The sequence below is a fragment of the Callorhinus ursinus genome, unplaced genomic scaffold (assembly GCF_003265705.2).
Source record: "Callorhinus ursinus isolate GAN/ISIS: 27379988/994484 unplaced genomic scaffold, GSC_fseal_2.0 scaffold40, whole genome shotgun sequence".
Classification (NCBI taxonomy): Eukaryota; Metazoa; Chordata; class Mammalia; order Carnivora; family Otariidae; genus Callorhinus; species Callorhinus ursinus.
In genome coordinates this window covers 1,861,663-1,883,701 of record NW_027397102.1, presented here as the reverse complement: position 1 = coordinate 1,883,701, position 22,039 = coordinate 1,861,663, and the positions used below count along the sequence as shown (strand labels likewise).

Below are 22,039 nucleotides of genomic sequence, written 5' to 3'. Positions count from 1 at the left end.
CTTGTTTTGTCATTGATTCTGGTGATTTCTCTGATCCTTCCTTGTCTTTGTCACTTTTGGGTTCTCCTTTGCCCTCAAAGCGTCCCTTTTAATATTTCTTGCAGGGCAGATTTAGTGTAACAAATTCCTTTAGTTTTTCTTTGTGTAACTCTTTATCTCTCCTTCTATTCTGAATGATAGCCTTGCTGGATAGAGTATTCTTGGTTGCAGATTTTTCCCATTTGGCACTTTGAACATATCATGCCACTCCTTTCTGGCTTTCCAAGTTTCTGTTGAGAAGTCTCCAGCTAGCCTTATGGGTCTTCCCTTGACAAGGGCTTCTTTTTTCTTGTTGCTTTTAAGATTTTTTTCTTTATTGCTATAGTTTGCAAATTTAATTACAATATGTCTTGGTGTTGGCCTGCTTTTATTGATTTTGATGGGAGTTCTTTGTGCCTCCTAAATCTGGTATCTGTTTCTTCTCCAGATTTGGGAAGTTTTCAGCTATTATTTCCTCGAATGAATTCTCTGCCCCCTTTTGTCTCTTCTTCTTCTTCTGGGACTCCTATAATATGAATGTCATTATGTTTGATGGAGTCTCTGAAATCCCTAAGTCTCTTCTCATGTTGCATTAAGTGTTCCTATCTTGTGTTCAGCTTCGTTGTTTCCATTATATTGTTCTATGCTGCATCATTCCCACTTCTTCCAGTCTACTGTTCATTGCTTCGAGCCTGTTTCCCATCTTGTTTATTGCATTCTTCATCTCTGATTCATTCTTTTTTAACTCTTTGATCTCTGTGGTAAAGGTCTCACTGATGTCTTCTATTCTTTTCTCAAGCCCAGTGAGTATCCTTATGATTGTTGCTTTAAATTCTCCAGCAGGCATGTTACTTATATCTGTTTCACTTACATCTCTGGCCATGGCCTTATATTGTTCTTTCATTTAGGATACCTTCCTGTCTTGGCATTCTATCTAAGTCTCTGCCTTCTTCTTTGTGTTAGAAAAGCCAGTTATGTCTCCTGGTCCTGAAAGTAATGGCATTATGAAGAAGAGGTCATGTCGTGCAAAGGGCCTGGCACTTCAGGGAGTGTCTCTGGTGTGTGTTGCTTGTACTCTGCTGTTGTGTTTTGTCTGCACTTCCTTCAAGCCAGTCTGCAGAGGCTCTCCTTGCCTGCTGTGTGCAGTGTTTGGTCCCTAGTCTGAATGTGGTGAGTTTTAACTAGATGTGCTCTGGTCTGCTTATGAAATGAAACCTGACACCCCTTCTACCAGAACTGAAGTCCTGCAGAACTCTCTGGTTGGGACACATGGTGTGGGCAGGAATTTGTTCTGGTCTTCTGGGGAGGGGCCCATTCTGCTGAGACTGAGGCAAGCGTGACTGAGAAAGGCAGTCCCATCAGAGTGCAAGGGTGAAGGGCTTGGTGTAAGCATGTTAGGCAGCCAGTGTCAATTCTGCACTGCTTCCTGTACATGGCTTTGTGTTTATGCTGAGGAGAGGAGGAGGGAAATGCCACCATCCAGCTCCTTTGTTCCTGGGGAGGGGTCTTGCAAACACTTTCTCCCAGAGATGTGTTCCAAGTAGAGTAAATAAATCTCCCCCTTTTGTGTCCCAGGTGTTCTTCAAATCATTGTTTTCATGCTGTCTACTCCCAGTTTGTGTGCTTGCCTTCTCTCCAAGAGCAGCACTTGTTCTTCAAGCTCTATCCCAGTCAAGCCTGTCGACCTTTAAAGCTCTAGGCTTTATATATATATATTTGTTTGTCAGAGAGAGAGAGAGAGAGAGAACAAGCAGGAGAAGCAGCAGGCAGAAGGAGAAGCAGGCTCCCTGCTGAGCAAGGAGCCTGATTCGGGACTCGGGACTCGATCCCGGGACCTTGGGATCATGACCTGAGCTGAAGGCAGATGCTTAAACGACTGAATCACCCAGGTGTCCCTAAAGCTCTAGGATTTAAGCCCTGCTGGTTGCATGAACTCACTAAATTCAGCCCCTCTCATTTTCTAAGCCAATGGCTTTGGGGAAACCTTCTCCTTTTGCATCCCCCTGTCTGCTCCTCTCTCTCTTTCTCTCTCCCTCTCTCTTCTCCATGACCACATCTCCCCTCCACAGCACCCACAATCCTTTTCCCCCTAAACCACATTTCCACAGTTACTACCTTCTTTGATGTGGCCTCTTCTCTCCCTATAGTTGTGTAGTTTGTTCTGTCAGGCTTCTGGTCTATTTCTGGGCTATTTATGATGATTTGATAGTTATTTAGTTGTGTTCAGGAGTTGAAATGAGCTTAGGGTCTTCCTACTCCACCACTATCTTCCCTCTTCCCCAAGTGAATTTTTACTATAAAGATGAAAAGATTTCTAGTTTGTGGGGTGATACATATGGAACTTTGATATCCTCACTCTGCTGTGACCTGAAACCACCAGGGAGATGACAGAGTGTAACAGACCCTTGTAGGTACTTTAATTGAACCTGTGAAATAAGGGTTGGAGCAGGTGATATCTGAGGTCCCTTCCAACCAGTCTTGCTCACTATACCACCCCAACACTGATCACAGGACTTGGGGATCCACAACCCAGTGAGTGGCCACGTGGAACCTTCTGGTGCCCAGCCACAGAACAGGTGTGGGAGGGTGCATGGGTGGGGCAGCAGCAGGAAGGTGTCAGTGGATAGGTGGGTGGGAGTTCAGTGGGTTCCATGTGAGCAGGATCCCCATGCTTCCCTCATGTGAGTGCTCCCCTCGTGGTTCTTCCCTGCAATGCCTGGACATGCCTGTCCTGAATATCACCTGAGTGGTCCTGTGGAAACTTATGGTTCCCCTACACCAGAAAAAAACTTTTTTTTTTAAGTGGCAGTTTGACATTATCTGCCAAAAGGCCTATGTTTGGGCCTAGCAATCCCACTTTAAGGAACTGACCCTATAGATTTAGTATATGTGCCAATGACATATATACAAAGTTTTTTTATTACAGCATTATTTGTAGTAGCAAGAGAACAGGAAAAAACTAAATTTTCATCAGAAACACTTCGGTTAAATTATGGCATGTTGATGCAATGAAAATCCTTGCAACATTTTTAAAGAAAGTGAGAAGCTTACTCTTTGCAAGTTATATTAAATAGAATGATTTCCAACTTATAGATGATGAAAAAGTAATTGGTATGAAACCGTGAATAGAATACTACTATTTGTGTGAAAAAAAACACACTGTTTCAGGGCTTTTATATGTATAAAATATAAAAGGGTACAGAATGAAGTCATGAAACCATAACATTTGTTGCTTCTAGGAAGGAAACTTGGTGGCTGAGGGACAGGGATGGAAGGGAAACTTTTCACTGTGTACTATTTTATGCCTTCAAATTTTGAATTTTGTGAATGTATTACCTTTCAAAAGAAATACAATGAAAAAATTTTTAAATATTACAAAATTTCCATATTTATATTGTGTTCATATATTCATATAAACACATAAAAATCAAAAGATCTGTACCGATACACACCAAACAGCAGACAGGTATTAATGCCCTAAGAGGGGGAGGTGGGAGGCTAGATGTATGTGTGTGGTAGATTTTACTTTTTACTTTAAATTGCTTGAATTTGAAAATGAGATTTCATAATTACACAAATGAAGCACAATAAAAAAGGAATTATATAAGACTAGGAGCACTGGGCTAAGAGAGTACAGCTTTTTCAATTCAACTATATATGTATAAGGCACTCAGCCCTATTAACTTGGTCTTGAGTCATCATTCCCTTGAGTCTTTCTGATTGAGGTAATAACACCTTGCCACATGAGAACTCACAATGAAACAGTAAAGTGACCATCAGTCTTATAATGGCCTATGTGGAGAATAGTGAAATTTCTGATATCAGAAGAGCTATCCAAGGGGCGCCTGGGTGGCTCAGTCGGTTAAGGGGCTACCTCCGGCTCAGGTCATGATCCCAGTGTCCTGGGATCGAGCCCCACATCACGGTCCCTGCTCAGTGGAGAGTCTGCTTCCCCCTCTCCCTCTGCCTGCCTCTCTGCCTACTTGTGCTCTCTCTCTCTCTCTGTCAAATAAATAAATAAAATCTTAAAAAAAAAGAAAAGCTATCCAAGAGACAAAGAGTATAAAAAGATGAGCAGTAGAAGCAACTTTTACAACTATCGTAGATACAACTCACATTTCAAAAAAGCATATAATCTGAAGACATTGTCATGTTTTATTAGTTTAACAAAGTTGAAAGTGACTGCTCTGTACATAATTACCTTAACAATGTTGATGCTGAAGTGAAAGTTCACTGTCATATTTATGTTAAGTTTAATAGTGTTTTTAATGTAAAATTAGGACTGAAGATTATTCCCCTACTAGCCTTCGTCCCGGGATGTGGCTCTAACCAGATTAAGTTATGCAGCCACGTAGAACCTTGCTTTCTAGTGCTGGAAAAGATGTCTCTAACTACTGCCTTCAATAAATATGAATCCAGATTGCTTGCAAAAAGAAAATGAACATATAGTCTTTGAGGTTACTGAAAAGAATTTGTGATTTATAGTCAGTAATCCTGTGTTTAAGACCTGGATACATTATAATGTAGCTGTATCACTTTGGATAATCAGCTATTCCTGATAACCAACTGTCCCTATCCTATTACCTATCTCACAAAGTTATTGAAACAATAAAATGAGATAATATTATGAAATCATGTTGTAAACTCTATAGTGTTGTGCAAATACTATCATTATCATCTTTTAGCACCTACAGTGGCAGAGATAATGATAAGTGGCTATGGTAGCTTCCCTCACATTGTCATAAAGAACATTTCCCCTTTAGTTTTAGAATCACATGGCAACTTTTAAAACATACAACTTCCAGAAGGTCTCACTGAAAATTTGGCACTGTAACCTATTTCTGTCACTTCATGGGGAAAAGGTAAGAATTAACATTTTATAATAACAATAGAAAATACTTGGTAATAAGAAAACAAAACAGAAATTTGTGGTCTAGTTTTATGTCTTTCTGAACTGCTAGAAATGGACAAAAAAGATAATATGAACACTGATTTTTTTTCTCTTAAATTTCAGTTATCTACCTCATATTTTACCATGCCATCTTTGTGTTCTTTACCTGGACCTACTGGAAGTCTATATTTACACTCCCACAACAGCCAAATCAAAAGGTAAGAATCATGGTTACTTCCTAAAGGCTAAAGAGACAGGCAAGCAGAAATGCAAAACAAAACAAAAACAAGAAGTTGAAAAAAGAAGCAAATAACCTTCATTTACAGAAGAGAGATTCAGGATAATCTTTAAAAAGGCCTCTTAGTGATAAAGGTAAATTAAGGGTAGGATAGTCTATAGAAGGATAATCTATTGCAAAATCACTGGCCATAGATACTTTGAAGACTAAGAAACCACTGTTTGAATTAGTGATATAATTATTTTTTTATTTTTATTTCAATTCAATTTAGTTAACATGTAATATATTATTAGCTTCAGGAGTAAAATTTAGTGATTCATCAATAACATATATCATCCAGTGCTCATTACATCAACTGTCCTCCTTAAAGCCCTTCACCCAGTTACCCCATCTCCCACTCACCTCCCCCCAGCAACCCTCAGTTTGTTTCCTATAGTTAAGAGTCTCTTATGGTTTGTCTCCCTCTCTGGTTTCATCTTATTTTATTCTCCCTTCCCTTCCCCTATTTTCATCAGTTTTGTTTCTTAAATTCCACATATGAGTGAAATCATATGGTATTTGTCTTTCTCTGATGACTTATTTTGCTTGGCATAATACCCTCTAGTTCCATTCACATCATTGCAAATGGTAAGATTTCATTCTTTATGATAGCTAATAATATTCCTTTGTGTGTATATATATATATATATATATATATATATATATATTCCCGTGTGTATATATATACATATATATATATATATGTATATATATACACACACACCACATCTTCTTTATCCATTCATCTGTCAATGGACATCTGGGTTCTTTCCATATTTTGGCTATTGGGGACACTACTGCTATAAACATTGGGGTGCATGTGCCCCTTCAAATCAATATTTTTGTATCCTTTGGATAAATACCTAGCAGTACAATTGCTAGGTAGTAGGGTAGTTCTATTTTTAACTTTTTGAGGAACCTCCATACTGTTTTCCAGAGTAGCTGCACCAGTGTGCATTCCTCCAACAGTGTAAGAAAGTTCCCTTTCTCTGCATCCTCACCAACATCTGTTGTTTCTTGTGTTGTTAATTTTAGCCATTCTGACAGGTATGAGGTGATATCTCATTGTGGTTTTGATTTATATTTCCCTGATGCTGAATGATGTCCAAATTTTTTCACGATAGTCATTTGTATGTGTTCTTTGGAGTCTTTAGGTTCTCTAGGTAGACTATCATGTTGTCTGTGAAGAGTGAAAGTTTGACTTCTTTGCCAATTTGGACATATTCTGTCTGTTCATGTCTTCTGCCCATTTCTTGACCGGATTATTTGTTTTTTGGGTGTTAAGTTTGATAATTTCTTTATAGATTTTGGATATTAGCCCTTTATCTGAGATGTCATTTGTGAATATCTTTATTCTGTCCATTGTCTTTTGGTTTTGTTGATTGTTTCCTTTGCTGTGCAGAAGCATTTTATCTTGATGAAGTCCCAATAGTTCACTTTTGCTTTTGTTTCCTTTGTCTTTGGAGACCTGTCTAGCAAGAAGTTACTGTAGCCAAGGTCAAATAAGTTGCTGTCTGTGTTCTCCTCTAGGATTTTGATGGATTCCTGTCCCACATTTAGGTCTTTCATCCATTTTGAGTTTATCTTTGTGTATGCTCTAAGAAAGTGGTCCAGTTTCATTCTTCTGCATGTGGCTGTCCAATTTTCCCAAGATCAGTTGTTGAAGAGACTCTTTTTTCAAATGGATATTCTTTCCTGCTTTATCAAACATTAACTAACAATAGAGTTGAGAATCCATTTCTGGGTTCTTTATTCTATTCCATTGATATATGTGTTTGTTTTTATACCAGCACCATACTGTCTCAATAATTTCAACTTTGTAATACAACCTGCAGTCTGGAATTGTGATGCCTCCAGCTTTGGTTTTCTTTTTCAACATTCCTTTGGCTATTTCGCAGTTTTTTCAGATTCCATACAAATTTTAAGATTGTTTGTTCCAGCTGTGTGAAAAATGCTGGCAGTATTTTGGTGGGGATTGCCCTGGATGTGCAGATTGCTTTGTGTAGCATACACATTTTAACAATATTTATTCTTCCAATCCATGAGCATGGAATGTTTTTCCATTTTTTGTGTCTTCCTCAATTTCTTTCATAAGTGTTCTATAGTTTTCAGAGTACAGATCTTTTATCTCTTTGGTTAGGTTAATTCCTAGGTATGTAATGGTTTTTGGTGCAGTTGTAAATGGGATCGATTCCTTGATTTCTCTGCTGCCTCATTGTTAGTGTATAGAAATGCAACAGACTTCTGTGGGTTGACTTTATATCCTGCAACTTTGCTGAATCCCTGTATCAGTCCTAGCAATTTTTGGGTAGTCTTTAGGTTCTCTAGGTAGACTATCATGTTGTCTGTGAAGAGTGAAAGTTTGACTTCTTTGCCAATTTGGATGTATTCTATTTCTTTTTATTGTCTGATTGTTGAGGCTAGGACTTCCTGTACTATGTTGAACAACAGTGGTAAGAGTGGACAACCCTGTCATATTCCTGACCTCAAGACAAAAAAGTTGTGGGTCTTTTGTATATGCCTTTATGATGTTGAGGTATGTTCCCTCTATCCCTACATTTTGGAGGGTTTTTATCAAGAGAGGATGCTGTATTTTGTCAAATGATTTTTCTGCATCTATTAAGAGGATCATATGGGGTTCTTGTCCTTTCTTTTATTGATATGATGTATCACAATGATTGATTTGTGGATGCTGAAACACCCCTGCAGCCCAAGAATAAATTCCACTGGGTCATGGTGAAGAATCTTTTTAATGTATTGTTGGATCCTATTAGCTAGTATCTTGGTGAGAATTTTTGCATCCATGTTCATCAGGGATATTGGTCTGTAATTCTTTTTGGTGGAGTCTTTGTCTGATTTTGGGATCAAGGTAATGCTGGCCTCATAGAATGAGTTTGGAAGTTTTCTTTCTATTTCTATCTTTTGGAAAAGTTTCAGATGAATAGGTATTAATTCTTCTTCCAGTGTTTGGTAGAATTCCCCTGGGAGGCCATCCGGTCCTGGACACCTATTTCTTGGAAGATTTTTGATGACTGATTCAATTTCTTTCCTGGTTATAGGTCTGTTCAGGTTTTCTATTCCTGTTTCAGTTTTGGTAGTTTATATGTTTCTAAGAATGCATCCATATTTTCCAGATTGCCTAATTGTTTGGCATATAATTGCTCATAATATTCTCTTATATGTGTTTGTATTTCTTATAATATTCTCTTATATTTGTTTGTATTTCTTCAGTGTCGGTTGTGATCTCTCCTCTTTCATTCATGATTTCATTTATTTGGGTCCTTTCTCTTTCCATTTTGAAAAATCTGGCTAGGGGTTTATCAATGTTATTAATTCTTTCAAAGAACCAGATCCTAGTTTCATTGATCTTTTCTACTGTTTTTTTATTTCTATATCTTTGATTTCTTCTCTAATCTTTAGTATTTTTCTTCTCCTGCTGGATTTAGGCTTTATTTGCTGTTTTTTTTCCCAGCTCCTTTAGGTGTAAGGTTAGGTTGTATGTGTGAGACTTTTCTTGTTTCTTGAGAAAGGCCTGTATTGCTATATACTTCCCTCTTAGGACCACCTTTGCTGCATCCCAAAGGTTCTGAACTGTCGTGTTTTCATTTTCATTTGCATCCATGTATTTTTTTAATTGTTCTTTAATTTCCTGGTTGACTCATTCATTCGTTAGTAGGATGTTCTTTAACATCCATGTATTTGTGGTCTTTCAAAATTTCTTCTTGTGGTTGACTTCAAGTTTCATAGCATTGTGATCTGAAAATATGCAGGGTATAATCTCAGTTTTTTTGTACTGGTTGAGACTTGATTTGTGACCCAGTATGTCATCTGTTCTGGAGAATGTTCCATGTGCACTCGAGAAAAATTTCTGTTCTGCTTTTTTAGGATGAAATGCTCTGACTATATCATTGAAATCTATTTGGTTCAGTGTGTCATTCAAAGCCCTTGTTTCCTTGTTGATCTTCTGCTTAGATGATCTGTCCATTGCTGTGAGTGGGGTGTTAATGTCCCCTACTATTATTGTATTATTGTTGATGTGTTTCTTTAATTTTGTTTTTAATTGGTTTATATACTTATCTGCTCCCAACTTGGGGGCATAAATATTTGCAATTGTTAGATCTTCTTGTTGGATAGAACCTTTATTATGATATAGTGTCCTTCTTCATCTCTTACTACAGTCTTTTGTTTAAAATCTAGTTTGTCTGATATAAGGATGGCTACTCAAGCTTTCTTTTGATGTCCATTAGCATGATAAATGGTCTTCCACACCCTCACTTTCAATCTGGAGGTGTCTTTGGGTCTAAAATGAGTCTCTTATTGGTGGGTCTTCTTTATTTTATCCATTCTGATACATTATTTCTTTTGATTGGAGCATTGGGGCCATTTACATTTAGAGTAATTATTGAAAGATATGAATTTAGTTCCATTGTATTACCTGTAAAGTCACTGTTCCTGTAGAATTTGTCTGTTCCTTTCTGGTCTCTGTTACTAATGGGCTCTCTCTCTGCTCAACGTATCCCCTTTAATAGTTCTTGTAGCACTGATTTGATGTTTACAAATTCCTTTAGTTTTGGGGGTGCCTGGGTGACTCAGTTGGTTAAGTGTCTATCTTCAGCTCTGGTTATGATCCTGCGATCGAGCCCCATGTCAGTTTTACTGCTCAGCGGGGAGTCTGTTTTTCCCTCTCCCTCTGCCCGTTCCCCCCAACTTGTGCGCTGTCTCTCACTCTAGTAAATAAATAAAATCTTTAAAAATATATAAATTCCTTTAGTTTTTGTTTTTCCTGGAAACTCTTTATCTCCCCTTCTATTCTGAATGACATTTAGCTGCATATTTTTCCCATTTAGCACATTGAATATGTCATGCCAGTCCTTTCTGGTCTGCCAGGTCTCTGTGGACAGGTCTGCTGCCAGCCTTATATGTCTACCCTTGTATGTTAAGGACCTCTTTTCCCCAGAGCTGCTTTCAGAATTTTCTCTTTATCTTTGCAGTATATAAGCTTCACTATAATATGTTGAGGTGTTGACCTATTTTGTTGATTTTGAGGGGGTTCTCTGTGCTTCCTGGACTTGAATGCCTGTTTCCTTCCACAGATTAGGGAAGTTCTCAGCTATAATTTGTTCCAATAAACCTTCTGCACCTTTCTCCCACTCATCTTCTAACACTCCTATAATATGAATATTATTTCACTTTGTTGATTCACTGAGTTCCCTTAGTCTACCTTCATGATCTAATAGGTTTCTTTCCCTCTTCTGTGCAACGTCCTTATTTCTATCATTTTATCTTCTGTGTCACTGATTCCCTCTTCTGCTTTGTTCATTCTTGTTTTTATGCCCTCCACTTTGGACTGTATCTCGGTAATAACATTTTTAATTTCACCCTGACTAGATTTTAGTTCTTTTATCTCTATAGTAAAGGATTCTCTAGTATCTTCTATGCTTTTTTCAAGCCCAGCTAGTATCTTTATAATCATTATTTTTAATTCTAGTCAGACATCTTACTTATATCAGTATTGATCCCTGGCAGTGAGTACTACCTCCTGTTCTTTCTTTTGGTGTGAATTTCTCCATCTTGTCATTTTGTCTGGGAAAGAAAAGAAGAAAGAAAGAAAACAACAACAAAAACTTAGATTAGATCCTGGATGTGTTTTGATCCATTTGTTGAAAGAAACTAGATCCCAAAGTCAGAAAGAAAAAGAAAACATATATATAATACAATGAGAGCAAACCAAAAATAATATATATAAGCTATATATAAAAATTTAAATTATAAAAGATTAAAAATGAACTGAAAAAAATAAGTAAGAAAATAACTGAAAAAATAATACTCAAAGACTAAAGAATGAAAATACAAAGAATGCTGTATACTGTTTTTCCCAAGAGCTGAAGCTATCCAGCCCTCTATAAACCATAATTTTGGTGAGAGTGAGTTGTTTGTGCTGGTCCTCTGGGGGAGGGGCCTGTTGCACTGATTCTCAGGTGGACTTACCCTAGTGGAAAATCACCTCCCATATGCAGAGGCAGGATTTGGTGTAAGCAGCTCTAGACTCCACTAGGTGGCACTGTTTTGCTCCCTGAAGGTTTTCAGGGCTCATGGGTGCACTGAATATGGCTGCACCCTACCTTCCAGCCCTGAAGCTGAAAATTCTTGCCCTCCACTCTTCAGTGAGCCCTCACAGAATAGCAATTAATCACTCTTATCTCACCGGTTTCCATCAGAACTGTGTTCACCTGGCCTGTGACCAAGCATTTTTATCTCAGTCACGTGACTGAGTTTTAAAACTCCAAATTTATGGCCTCTTGCCGCTTGGACCACTGCTTTTCCTCCTGGGGAAGGGGGTGTATCTCAGCACGCTTCTGCCTTTTGCTGGACCCTTCCCAGGAAAGGGGTGGCACGACTGTCCAGGGGTTTGCAGTTTATGGCAATACAGAGCACAAAGGTGGAACCTGCATGCCCTGTTCGCAAACGGCTTCCCTGCTCTTATGCCTGGGAACTCTGCCACAGTCAGGCATCACCCATTCTTCTTGTGACCCCAGGGATCCTCCCACCATGCTATCACACCTGGGATTCTGCCCCACTTCACCACCTGAGCACCTTTAAGCCAGTCACATCCCCCTCTGTAACAGACTTATAAAAGTTATGATTTTGCACGCCACTGCTTTTATTATGTTCAATTAGCCAACATATAATACATCATTAGTTTTTGATGTAGTGTTCAACAATTCATTACCTGCATATAACACCCAGTGTTCATCACCACACGTGCCCTCCTTAATGCCCATCACCTGATTACCCCATTCCCCCCAACACGCCTCCACTCTGTAACCCTCAGGTTCTTTCTTGGAGTCCAGTCTCTCATGGTTTGTCTCCCTCTCTGATTTCTTCCTGTTCAGTTTTCCCTCCCTTCCCCTATGGTCCTCCATGCTATTGCTTATGTTCCATATATGAGGGAAACCATATAATTGTCTTTTTCTGCTTAACTTAGTTCATATAGCATAATCTCCTCCAGTCCCATCCATGTTGATGTGAAAGTTCGGTATTCATCCTTTCTGATGGCTGAGTCATATTCCATTGTATATATGGACCACATCTTCTTTATCCATTCATCTGTTGAAGGGCATCTCGGCTCTTTCCACAGTTTGGCTATTGCGGACATTGCTGCTATGAACATTGGGGTGTATGTGCCCTTTCTTTTCACTATGTCTGTATCTTTGGGGTAAATAACTTGTAGTGCAATTGCTGGGTCATAGGGTAGCTCTATTTTTAACTTCTTGAGGAACCTCCATACTGTTTTCCAGAGTGACTGCACCAGCTTGCATTCCCACCAACAGTGTAAGAGGGTTCCCCTTTCTCTACATCCTCGCCAACACTTGTTGTTTCCTGTCTTGTTAATTTTTGCCATTCTAACTGGTGTGAGGTGGTATCTCATTGTGGTTTTGATTTGTATTTCCCTGATGGCTATTGATGTTGAACATTTTTCATGTGTCTGTTAGCCATTTGTATGTCTTCTTTGGAGAAGTGTCTGTTCCTGTCTTCTGCCCATTTCTTGACTAGGTTGTTTGTTTTTTTTGGGTGTTGAGTTTGAGAAGTTCTTTATAGATCTTGGATACCAGCCCTTTATCTGTAATGTCATTTGCAAATACCTTCTCCCATTCCGTGGGTCGCCTCTTAGTTTTGTTGACTGTTTCCTTTGCTTGCACTCCACCTTTTATAATACTTTGTGGTAGCTTCCTTAAGCAGGCTCCCTTCCCTCCGCTTTATCCTCAGGTATATCACATGGGATTCAAGTCTCCCCACCTCCTCTACCTTCCAAAGGGTGGTTGCTTGATTACTGGTAGACTTGCAGCATTTATTTTCTCAGATATCTGATTAATTACTTGGATGTTCAGAATGATTTGATCACTATCTAGTTGTATTCCAGGGACCAGACAAACTTAGGGTCCCCATACTCCTCCACCATCTTAACTCCTCTCTCACTGTAGTTTTGATTTGCTTTTCCCTGATGGTAAGTGATGATGAACATCTTTTCATGTGTCTCTTGGCCATCTAGATGTCTTCTTTGGCGAAATGTCTCTTCATGCCTTCTGCCCACTTTTAATCGGATTATTTATTTTTTGGATGTTGAGTTATATAAGTTCTTTATACATTTTAAATACTAACCCTTTATCAGATGCATCATTTGCACGTATCTTCTCCCATTCAATAGGTTGTCTTTTAGTATTATTGATTGTTTCCTTTGCTGTGTAGAAACTTTTTATTTTGATGTAGTCCCAATAGTTTATTTTTGCTTTTATTTCCCTTGCCTTAAGAGACATATTGAGAAAAATGCTGATACTCCCAAGGTCAGAGAAATTACTGCCTGTGCTCTCTTCTAGGATTTTTATGGCTTCAGGTTTCATATTTAGGTCTTTAATCCACTTTGAATTTGTTTTGTGTATGGTGTAGGAAAGTGGTCCAGCTTCATTCTTCTGCATTTTGCTGCCCAGTTTTCTCAACACTATATGTTGAGGAGACTGTCTTTTCCCCATTGCATATTTTTGCCTCTCTTCTCAAAGCTTAATTGACCACACAATCATGTGTTTGTTTCTGTTCATTGATCCTTATATCTATTTTTGTCCTGTTTTGATTACTACAGCTTTGTAAGATAACATGAAGTCTAGAGTTGTGATACCTCCAGATTTGTTTTCCTTTATTAAGATTGCTTTGTCTATTCTTGGTCTTTTGTGGTTACACACAAATTTTAGAATTATTTATTGTAGTTCTGTGAAAAATGCTATTGGTATTTTGGTAATGATTGCATTAAATCTCTAGATTGCTTTGGGTAGTATAGACATTTTAACAATATTTGTTCTTCCAATCCATGAGCGTGGAGTATCTCTCCATTTGTTTGTGTCACCTGCAATTTTTTTCATCATTATTTTATACTTTTCCAAATACAGGTCTTTCAATTCCTTCATTAAGTTTATTCCTAGGCATTTTATTATTTTAGGTGCAATTTTAAATGGGAATGCATTCTTAATTTCTCTTTCTGCTGCTTCATTATGGGTGTATAGAAACAGACAACAAAAAGATGGCTAATGATGATGAACATTTTTTCATGTGTTTGTTATCCATTTGTATATCTTCTTTGGAAAAGTGTCTGTTCATGTCTTCTGCCCATTTTTTGATGTGATTATTTGTTTTTTGGGTGTTGAGTTTGAGAAGTTCTTTATAGATCTTGGATACCAGCCCTTTATCTGTAGTGTCATTTGCAAATATCTTCTCCCATTCTGTGGGTTGCCTCTTTGTTTTGTTGACTGTTTCCTTTGCTGTGCAGAAGCTTTTTATCTTAATGAAGTCCCAAGAGTTCATTTTTGCTTTTGTTTCACTAGCCTTTGGAGATGTATCTTGAAAGAAGTTGCTGTGGCCGATGTCAAAGCGGTTACTGCCTATGTTGTCCTCTAGGATTTTGATGGATTCCTGTCTCACATTGAGGTCTTTCATGCATTTTGAGTTTATCTTTGTGTATGGTGTTAGAGAATGGTCGAGTTTCATTTTTCTGCATGTGGCTGTCCAATTTTCCAGCACCATTTATTGAAGAGACTGTCTTTTTTCCATTGCATGTTTTTTCCTGCTTTGTCAAAGATTATTTGACCATAGAGTTGAGGGTCCATATCTGGGCTCTCTATTCTGTTCCATCAGTCTATATGTCTGTTTTTGTGCCAGTACCATGCTGTCTTGGTGATCACTGCTTTGTAATATAGCTTGAAATCGGGCAATGTGATGCCCCCAACTTCGTTTTTCTTTTTCAACATTTCCTTGGTGACTTGGGGTCTTTTCTGATTGCATACAAATTTTAGGGTTTTTGTTCCAGCACTTTGAAAAATGTCATTGGAATTTTGATCAGGATGGCATTGAAGGTCTAGATTGCTCTGGGTAGCATAGACATTTTAACAATGTTTATTCTTCCAATCCATGAGCATAGAATGTTTTTCCATCTTTTTGTGTCTTCTTCAATTTCTTTCATGAGTGTTCTCTAGTTCCTAGAGTATAGATCCTTTACCTCTTTGGTTAGGTTTATTCTGAGGTATTTTATGGTTTTTGGTGTTATTGTAAATGGAATTGTTTCTCTAATTTCTCTTTCTACAGTTGCATTGTTAGGGTATAAGAAGGCAACTGATTTCTGTGCATTGATTTTGTATCCTGCCACATTAGTGAATTCCTATATGAGTTCTAGTATTCTGGGGGTGGAGTCTTTTGGGTTTTCCACATAAAGTATCATGTCATCTGCAAAGAGAGAGAATTTGACTTCTTCTTTGCCAATTTGAATAGCTTTTATTTCTTTTTGTTATCTGATTGCTGTTGCTAGGATTTCTAGTACTATGTTGAACAATAATGGCGAGAGTGGGCATCCTTGACGTATTCCTGATCTTAAAGAAAGGGCTCTCAGCTTTTCTCCATTGAAGATGTTATTCACTGTGGGTTTTTCATAGACGGATTTTATGAACTTGAGGAATGTTCCCTCTATCCCTATACTCTGAGGAGTTTTAATCAGGAAAGGATGCTGTATTTTGTCAAATGCTTTTTCTGCATCAATTGAGAGGACCATATGGCTCTTCTCTCTCCTCTTATTAATGTGTTCTATCACATTGATTGATTTGCAAATGTTGAACCACCCTTGCATCCCAGGGATAAATCCCACTTGGTCGTGGTGGATGATCCTTTTAATGTACTGTTGGATCCTACTAGCTAGGATTTTGTTGAGGATTTTGGAATCCATATTCATCAGGGATATCGGTCTGAAATTCTCCTTTTTGTTGGGGTCTTTGCCTGGTTTGGGGATTAAGGTAATGCTGGCCTCATAAAATGAGTCTGGAAGCTTTCCTTCTGTTTCTGTTTTTTGAAGCAGCTTCAGGAGAATGGGTATTATTTCTTCTTTGAAAGTTTGGTAGAATTCCCCTACGGAATCTATCAGGCCCTGGACTCTTGTTTTCTGGGAGGTTTTAGATCACTGCTTCTATCTTGTTACTGGTTATGGGCCTATTCAGATTGTCAATTTCTTCCTGTTTCATTCTTGGGAGTTTATAGGTTTCCAGGAAGGCATCCATTTCATCCAGGTTGCTCAACTTATTGGCATAGAGTTGTTGATAATAATTACTAATAATTGTTTCTATTTCCTTGGTGTTAGTCATGATCTCCCCCCTTTCATTCATAATTTTATTAATTTGGATCCTTTCTCTTTTCTTTTGGATAAGTCTGGCCAGTGTCTTGGAAGCTCTGCATCTCTCCATCCATTCTAAATGACAGCCTTGCCAGATAACATATTCTTGGCTGCATGTTCTTCTCATTTAGTACCCTGAATATGTCTTTGCAGGCCTTTCTGGCTTGCCAGGTCTCTGTGGATAGGTCTGACGTTATTTTGATGGTCCTCCCTCTGTACGTAAGGAATCTCTTCCCCCTAACTGCCCTTAAGATGGTTTCCTTGGTTCTAAGATTTGCGAGTTTTACTATTACATGCCGGGGTGTTGGCCTGTTTTCCTTGATCTTGGGAGGGGTCCTCTCGGCCTCTAGGACACGAATGTTTGTTTCATTCCCCAGATTAGGGAAGTTCTCAGCTACGATTTGCTCAAATATATCTTCTAGTCCTCTCTCTCTCCACCCTCTCAGGGATTCCAATAATTCTGACATTGGAACGTTTCATGGTGTCACTTATTTCTCTGATTCTGTAGTTACGTATTCTGAGTTGTTTTCCCTGGCCTCCTCTTTTCCCCTTTTCTCTATTATTTGCTCTTCTAGGTCACTAATTCGTTCTTCTGCCTCGCTTACCCTAGCTGTTAGATTATCTAGATTAGATTGGATCTTACTGATAGCATTTTTAAATTCTGCCAATTCAGCTTTCTTTCTGCCCTTAGAAACTCTTTGTTGCCATTAATTGATTTCTCCATTCTAGCTATTGTCTTCACAATTGCTACCCTGAATTCCATCTCCTACATCTTGGTTATATCTGAATCCATTTGTAAATCTGTGGCATTAAGTCATAATCTCTGAGTCTTTCCTATTTTGAGGGTTCCTTCTCCTAGTCATTCTGTTGAGGGGTGGTTGAGGGAGTATATAGAGTCCAAATTATTGACCACAACCCAAGAAAGATACACCTGTTTTCTAGGGACCTTAGGGTTGTTGGCCTCTTGTTTTCCCAGCCTGTCTTCTGGGGGAGGGTCCTGCCACACTGTTACTCAGGTAATCCTGTTTGGGCAGAATTGCCCTGCCCCCTGTGGTGGGGGGTGGGCTCAGTGAAAACTGGTTTTTTGGGGCTTTTGTTCTCTGGCGGCTTTCCCTGGTAGCTTCCGAGAGTCAGAGCAGAGGAGACCTTTTCCAGCCCTCTGCCTCAGAGCAGAGAGATCACAGTCTGTTCTTCAATGATGTCTCCAGGCCACACTATCTCCATTTCTGTCTGTGCTGCTATAAACTGCAGCATCCTGGGTTGTGCCCTCATCAGCAGGGCTCCCAATCGGGGCATGTCTCTGCCCTTTATGCTTCTAAAACTGCCAGCCACCCCCATTTCGCACATGCGGCCCCGCCGCTCTGTTTTCCATCCTGGGGGCTGCCCTGAAGTCCTTTCCCTGCCGCTACCGGTCTGCATGTCTGTGACCTGTCCCCATTGTGGGAGGGTATGCTCACCGGCAGTGTAGGATCCCAATGGCCAGGTTCCCTCCCCCTTCCATTTATCCTCTTATCTGCCCATGGTATCATAGCTCCCTGCTTCATACCTCGAAACCAACCGCCTGTGATATTCTTTTTGTAGAGATCCAGATCTATCTTCTTACATCTCAGGCTGATTTCGTGGGTGTTCAGAGTGGTCTGGTAGATATCCAGCTCAATTCTGGGGACTGGTTGGAATAGGGTCCCCTACTCTTCTGCCATCTTTTTCCTGTTCTGTTGACAGTTTTAGTCATGAAGGGATGTTGTTCTCTGTCAAATGCTTTTTCTGCATTGAAATGCTCATATGTTTTTTATCTTTTCTCTTATTGATGCAATTTATCATATTGATTGATTTGCAAATATTGAACCACCTTTGTCTTATGGGAATAAATCCCACTTGATCATGGTGAGTGATTTTACTAAAATGTTATTATATTTGATTGTATAATATTTTGTTGAGAATTTTTGCATCTCTTTTCATCAGAGACAGTGACCTGTGGTTCTCCTTTTTTGTAATGTCTTTATCTGGTTTTGGTATCAGGGTAGTGCAGGCCTCATAAAATGAATTTGCAAGTTTTCCTTCCTCTTCTTTTTTTGGAATAATTTGAGAGGAATAGATATTAACCCTTTAAATGTTTGGTGAAATTCACCTCTGAAGCCATCTGGTCCTGGACTTTTATTTGTCGGGAGTTTTTTGATTACTGATTTAATTTCATTGCTGCTAAATGGTCTGTTCAAATTTTCTCTCTTCCTGATTCAATTTTTGGAGGTTTATATTTGTAGAAATTTATCTATTTCTTCTAGGTTATCCAGTTTGATGGCATATAGTTTTTCATGATATTCCTCTATAATTCATTGTATTTCTGTGGTGTCAGTTATTTCTCCTTTTTCATACATGATCTTGTTTTTTTTTTTTACTTCTCTTTCTCTCTTGATGAATCTGGCTAAAGTTTTATCAATTTTGTGGATCTTTTCAAAGAACCAGCTCCTACTTTTTTGATCTGTTCAACTTTTTTTTTAGTTCCTACTTCATTTAATTCTCTAATATTTATTATTTCCTTCCTTCTACAGGTTTTGGGTTTTGTTTATTTCTCTTTTTCTAGTTCCTTAGATGTAACGTTTGGTTTGAGATTTTTCTTGCTTCTTGAGGTAGGAGTGTATTGCTATAAACTTCCCTCTTAGGACCACTTTTACTGTGTCCCAAAGGTTTTGGATGATTGTGTTTTCAATTTGATTTGTCTCCCTGTATTTTTTTTTAATTTTCTCTTTGATGTCTTGATTGTCCCATTCATTATTTATTAGCATGTTATTTAACCTCCATGTATTTCTGGTCTTTCCAATTTTTTTTTCTTGTCGTTGATTTTTAGTTTCCTAGCATTTTGGTCAGAAAAGATGGTAATATTACTTTGATCTTTTTGAATTTGTTGAGACTTGTTTTGTAGCCTAATATGTGATCTGTTCTGGAGAATGTTCCATATGTACTTGAAAAGAATGTGTATTCTGCTGTTTTAGGATGGATTATTCTGAATATATCTTTTCAATCTATCTAGTCCACTGTGTCATTCAAAACGACTGTTTTCTTGTTGATTATCTGTTTGGATTATCTGTCCATCAATGTCAGTTGGGTGTTAAAGTCCCCTACTATTAGTATCTATTACTTCCTTTATGTTTGTTATTAACTACTTTAAGTATTGAATGCTCCCATGTTGGTATATAAACAATTGTTATATCTTCTTGTTGGTTTCTCCCCTTAATGATTAGTGTTCTTCTTTGTTTGTTATTACGGTCTTACTTTAAAGTCTATTTTTTCTGATATAAGTATTGCTACCTTGGCTTTCTTTTCTTATCCATTTGCATGTTCAGTGCTTCTCCATTCCCTCAATTTCTACCTGCATGTGTCTTTAGGTCTGAGATCAGTCTTTTATAGGCAGCATATAGATGACTCTTCTTTTTTATCCATTTTGTCACTCTGTGTCTTTTGTCACAAAGTTGCTGATTCATTCTTCTGCCTCATCTAGTCTACTATTTATTCCATCTAATGTATTTTTAATTTCATGTTCTTCATCTCTGATTGGTTCTTTTATGTGTTTTCTATATATTTCATAAGGGTCTCACTGATGTCTTCTACTTTTCTCAAGTCCAGTGAGTATCTTTATAATCATTTCTTTATATTCTCTATCAGGCGTATGACTTATCTGTGTTTCACTTTGGCCTCTTTCTGTAATTTTATTCTGTTATTTCATTTGGGACATATTCTTCTGTCTCCTCATTTTGTCTTACTCTCTGTGTCTGTTTCTGTGTGTTAGGAAAGATGGCTATGTCTCCTGCACTTGAAAGTAATGGCCTTATGTAGAAGAGGTCCTATACTGCCCTACTGTGCAGTATCCCCTGTTCAGACCCTGGTACTTCAGGAATGTCTCCTATGTGTAATGTATACACCCTGCTGTTGCGGCTGAGCCATTTTTTCCCTCAGTCCATTCATCCTCAATGGCTCTCTTTGCCTGTTGTCAGCAGTATTTTCTCCCTGTGGTGTTAGTGGGGCAGTCTGGGGACATCTTGGGCTTAGTTAAGTCAGACCAGGCATTTGCCAGAGGTGCAGTAGCATTTAACTGCAGGGTGCTTTCCCCATGTTGTCCCCTGGGAAGCTTTCATTGGTGGGCAAAGCCTGGAGTCAGACCAGTTGTCTGCCTCCAGCCCTCTGCTGTGGCCTCAGTCTGAGTGGTTTGTGTGGTTATCTTTCCCTCTCTCCAAGGCAGGAGTCACTTTGGTGTAGTGCTGGTCACTGTAGGGCCTGCTTGCATACTGCCAGGCCTGTGGCACCACCTTGTATGGGCTCTGGTCGAGAGCATATTGGAGAGTGTGCATCCACTGAATCATAGTGTAGGGGGTTCATTGGTGGGGCAGTGGTGTTAGCAAGCTTTGTGTGCCCCTGGTCCTCTGTGGGAGGGGCCCTGGAGTGACAGACTGAGATGGGCTGTCTGGAGCGGTGAATTGGTAGAAGCACTGCATGGTGGGTCAAGGTAGCATTGCTAGCAATTTACAGTCCAACTCTAGGGCTGGGGAGGGAAATGGCATCTGCCAGTTCCTTTGTTCCTGGCGTTGTTTCCCTGTTAGTTCTCTCCCTCCAGGACATGCTCTGAGATTAGTAAATAACTCCCTCCCATATACCCCAGGCAACTTTCAAACTGCTGCTTCTATGCTGTATCTCCACAGGCTGTTTATTATGCTGTCTTTTTAAGGGTAGGAACTCAGTTTCTTCTTGCCCACCAGCTCTCCCAGAGCTGAGCCTGCTGATTTTTTTTTAAATTTCAGGTTTTAAGTCCTGCTGGTTTTAAGAGCTCATGAAATTCAGCCCCTCTCGTTTTTAAATGCAAATGTTATGGGGGTTTATATTCCCTGTGCAGACTTCCTAGTGTGGGGGTTTGTTTCCCCTTTCCATGCTCAAGCCATCCTTCTCTCCTGCAGACAGTCCCAGGAGTCCCTTTAGTTCCTGATCACGTCTCCACCCTTCCTACCCTCTTTGACATGGCCTTTTCTCTGCCTTTTGTTGTGGAGTTTATTCCGCCAGTCTTCAGGTCATTTTCCAGGTTATTTACACTGATATGAGTGTTATCTAGTTGTATCTGTGGGAAGAGCTGAGCCTAGGGTCCTCCTACTCTGCCATTTTCCCTGGAAGTCTCCTTATTATCTATTTTTATGCTATCTACAAACAACTCACTTTAGAACCAAGGTAAATGGGCTGAAAATGAAAGGATGGAAAAAGTTATTCTAAGCAGATAGTAATCAAAAGAGATCAAGGGTAGGTATACTAATATCACATTTAAAAGAGGCTTTAAGCCAAAAAGTGTTACAGGATACAAAGAAGAAAAAGACCATATTAGTGATGGTGATGCAGAGTAGAAAAGACCAGCCTTTGTTCCCCAACAAGTCAGATGGCTTCCCTGGTGAATTCTACCAAGCATTTGAAGAATTAACATCAATTGTTCTCAAATTCTCCCAAAATATTGGAGAAGACAGTACACTTCAAAACTCATTTTACAAGGTTGGCATTGTCATGATACCAAAGCCAGACAAGGCCATTACAAGAAAAGAAAATTATAGGCCAATATCTTTGGTGAACAAAGATGCAAAATTCTTAACAAAATACTAGCAAACCAAACTCAACAGCATATTAA

At 38.9% G+C, this 22,039-nt stretch overlaps 1 protein-coding gene across 5 annotated transcripts in view; it reads left to right on the top strand.

Annotated features, from left to right (window-relative positions):
• ZDHHC15 (zDHHC palmitoyltransferase 15) overlaps window positions 1-22,039 on the top strand; it is a 156,148-nt gene that overhangs the window by 56,342 nt on the left and 77,767 nt on the right. For all 5 annotated transcript variants that reach the window (XR_012374799.1, XR_012374800.1, XR_012374796.1 and 2 more), the window contains exon 3: window positions 5,033-5,127. Coding sequence is in view for 1 of the 5 variants with exons in the window: in XM_025883901.2 (XP_025739686.1) it covers window positions 5,033-5,127 (95 nt within the window). In the remaining 4 variants the exon portion in view is untranslated. The remainder of the gene's footprint in view (window positions 1-5,032; window positions 5,128-22,039) is intronic.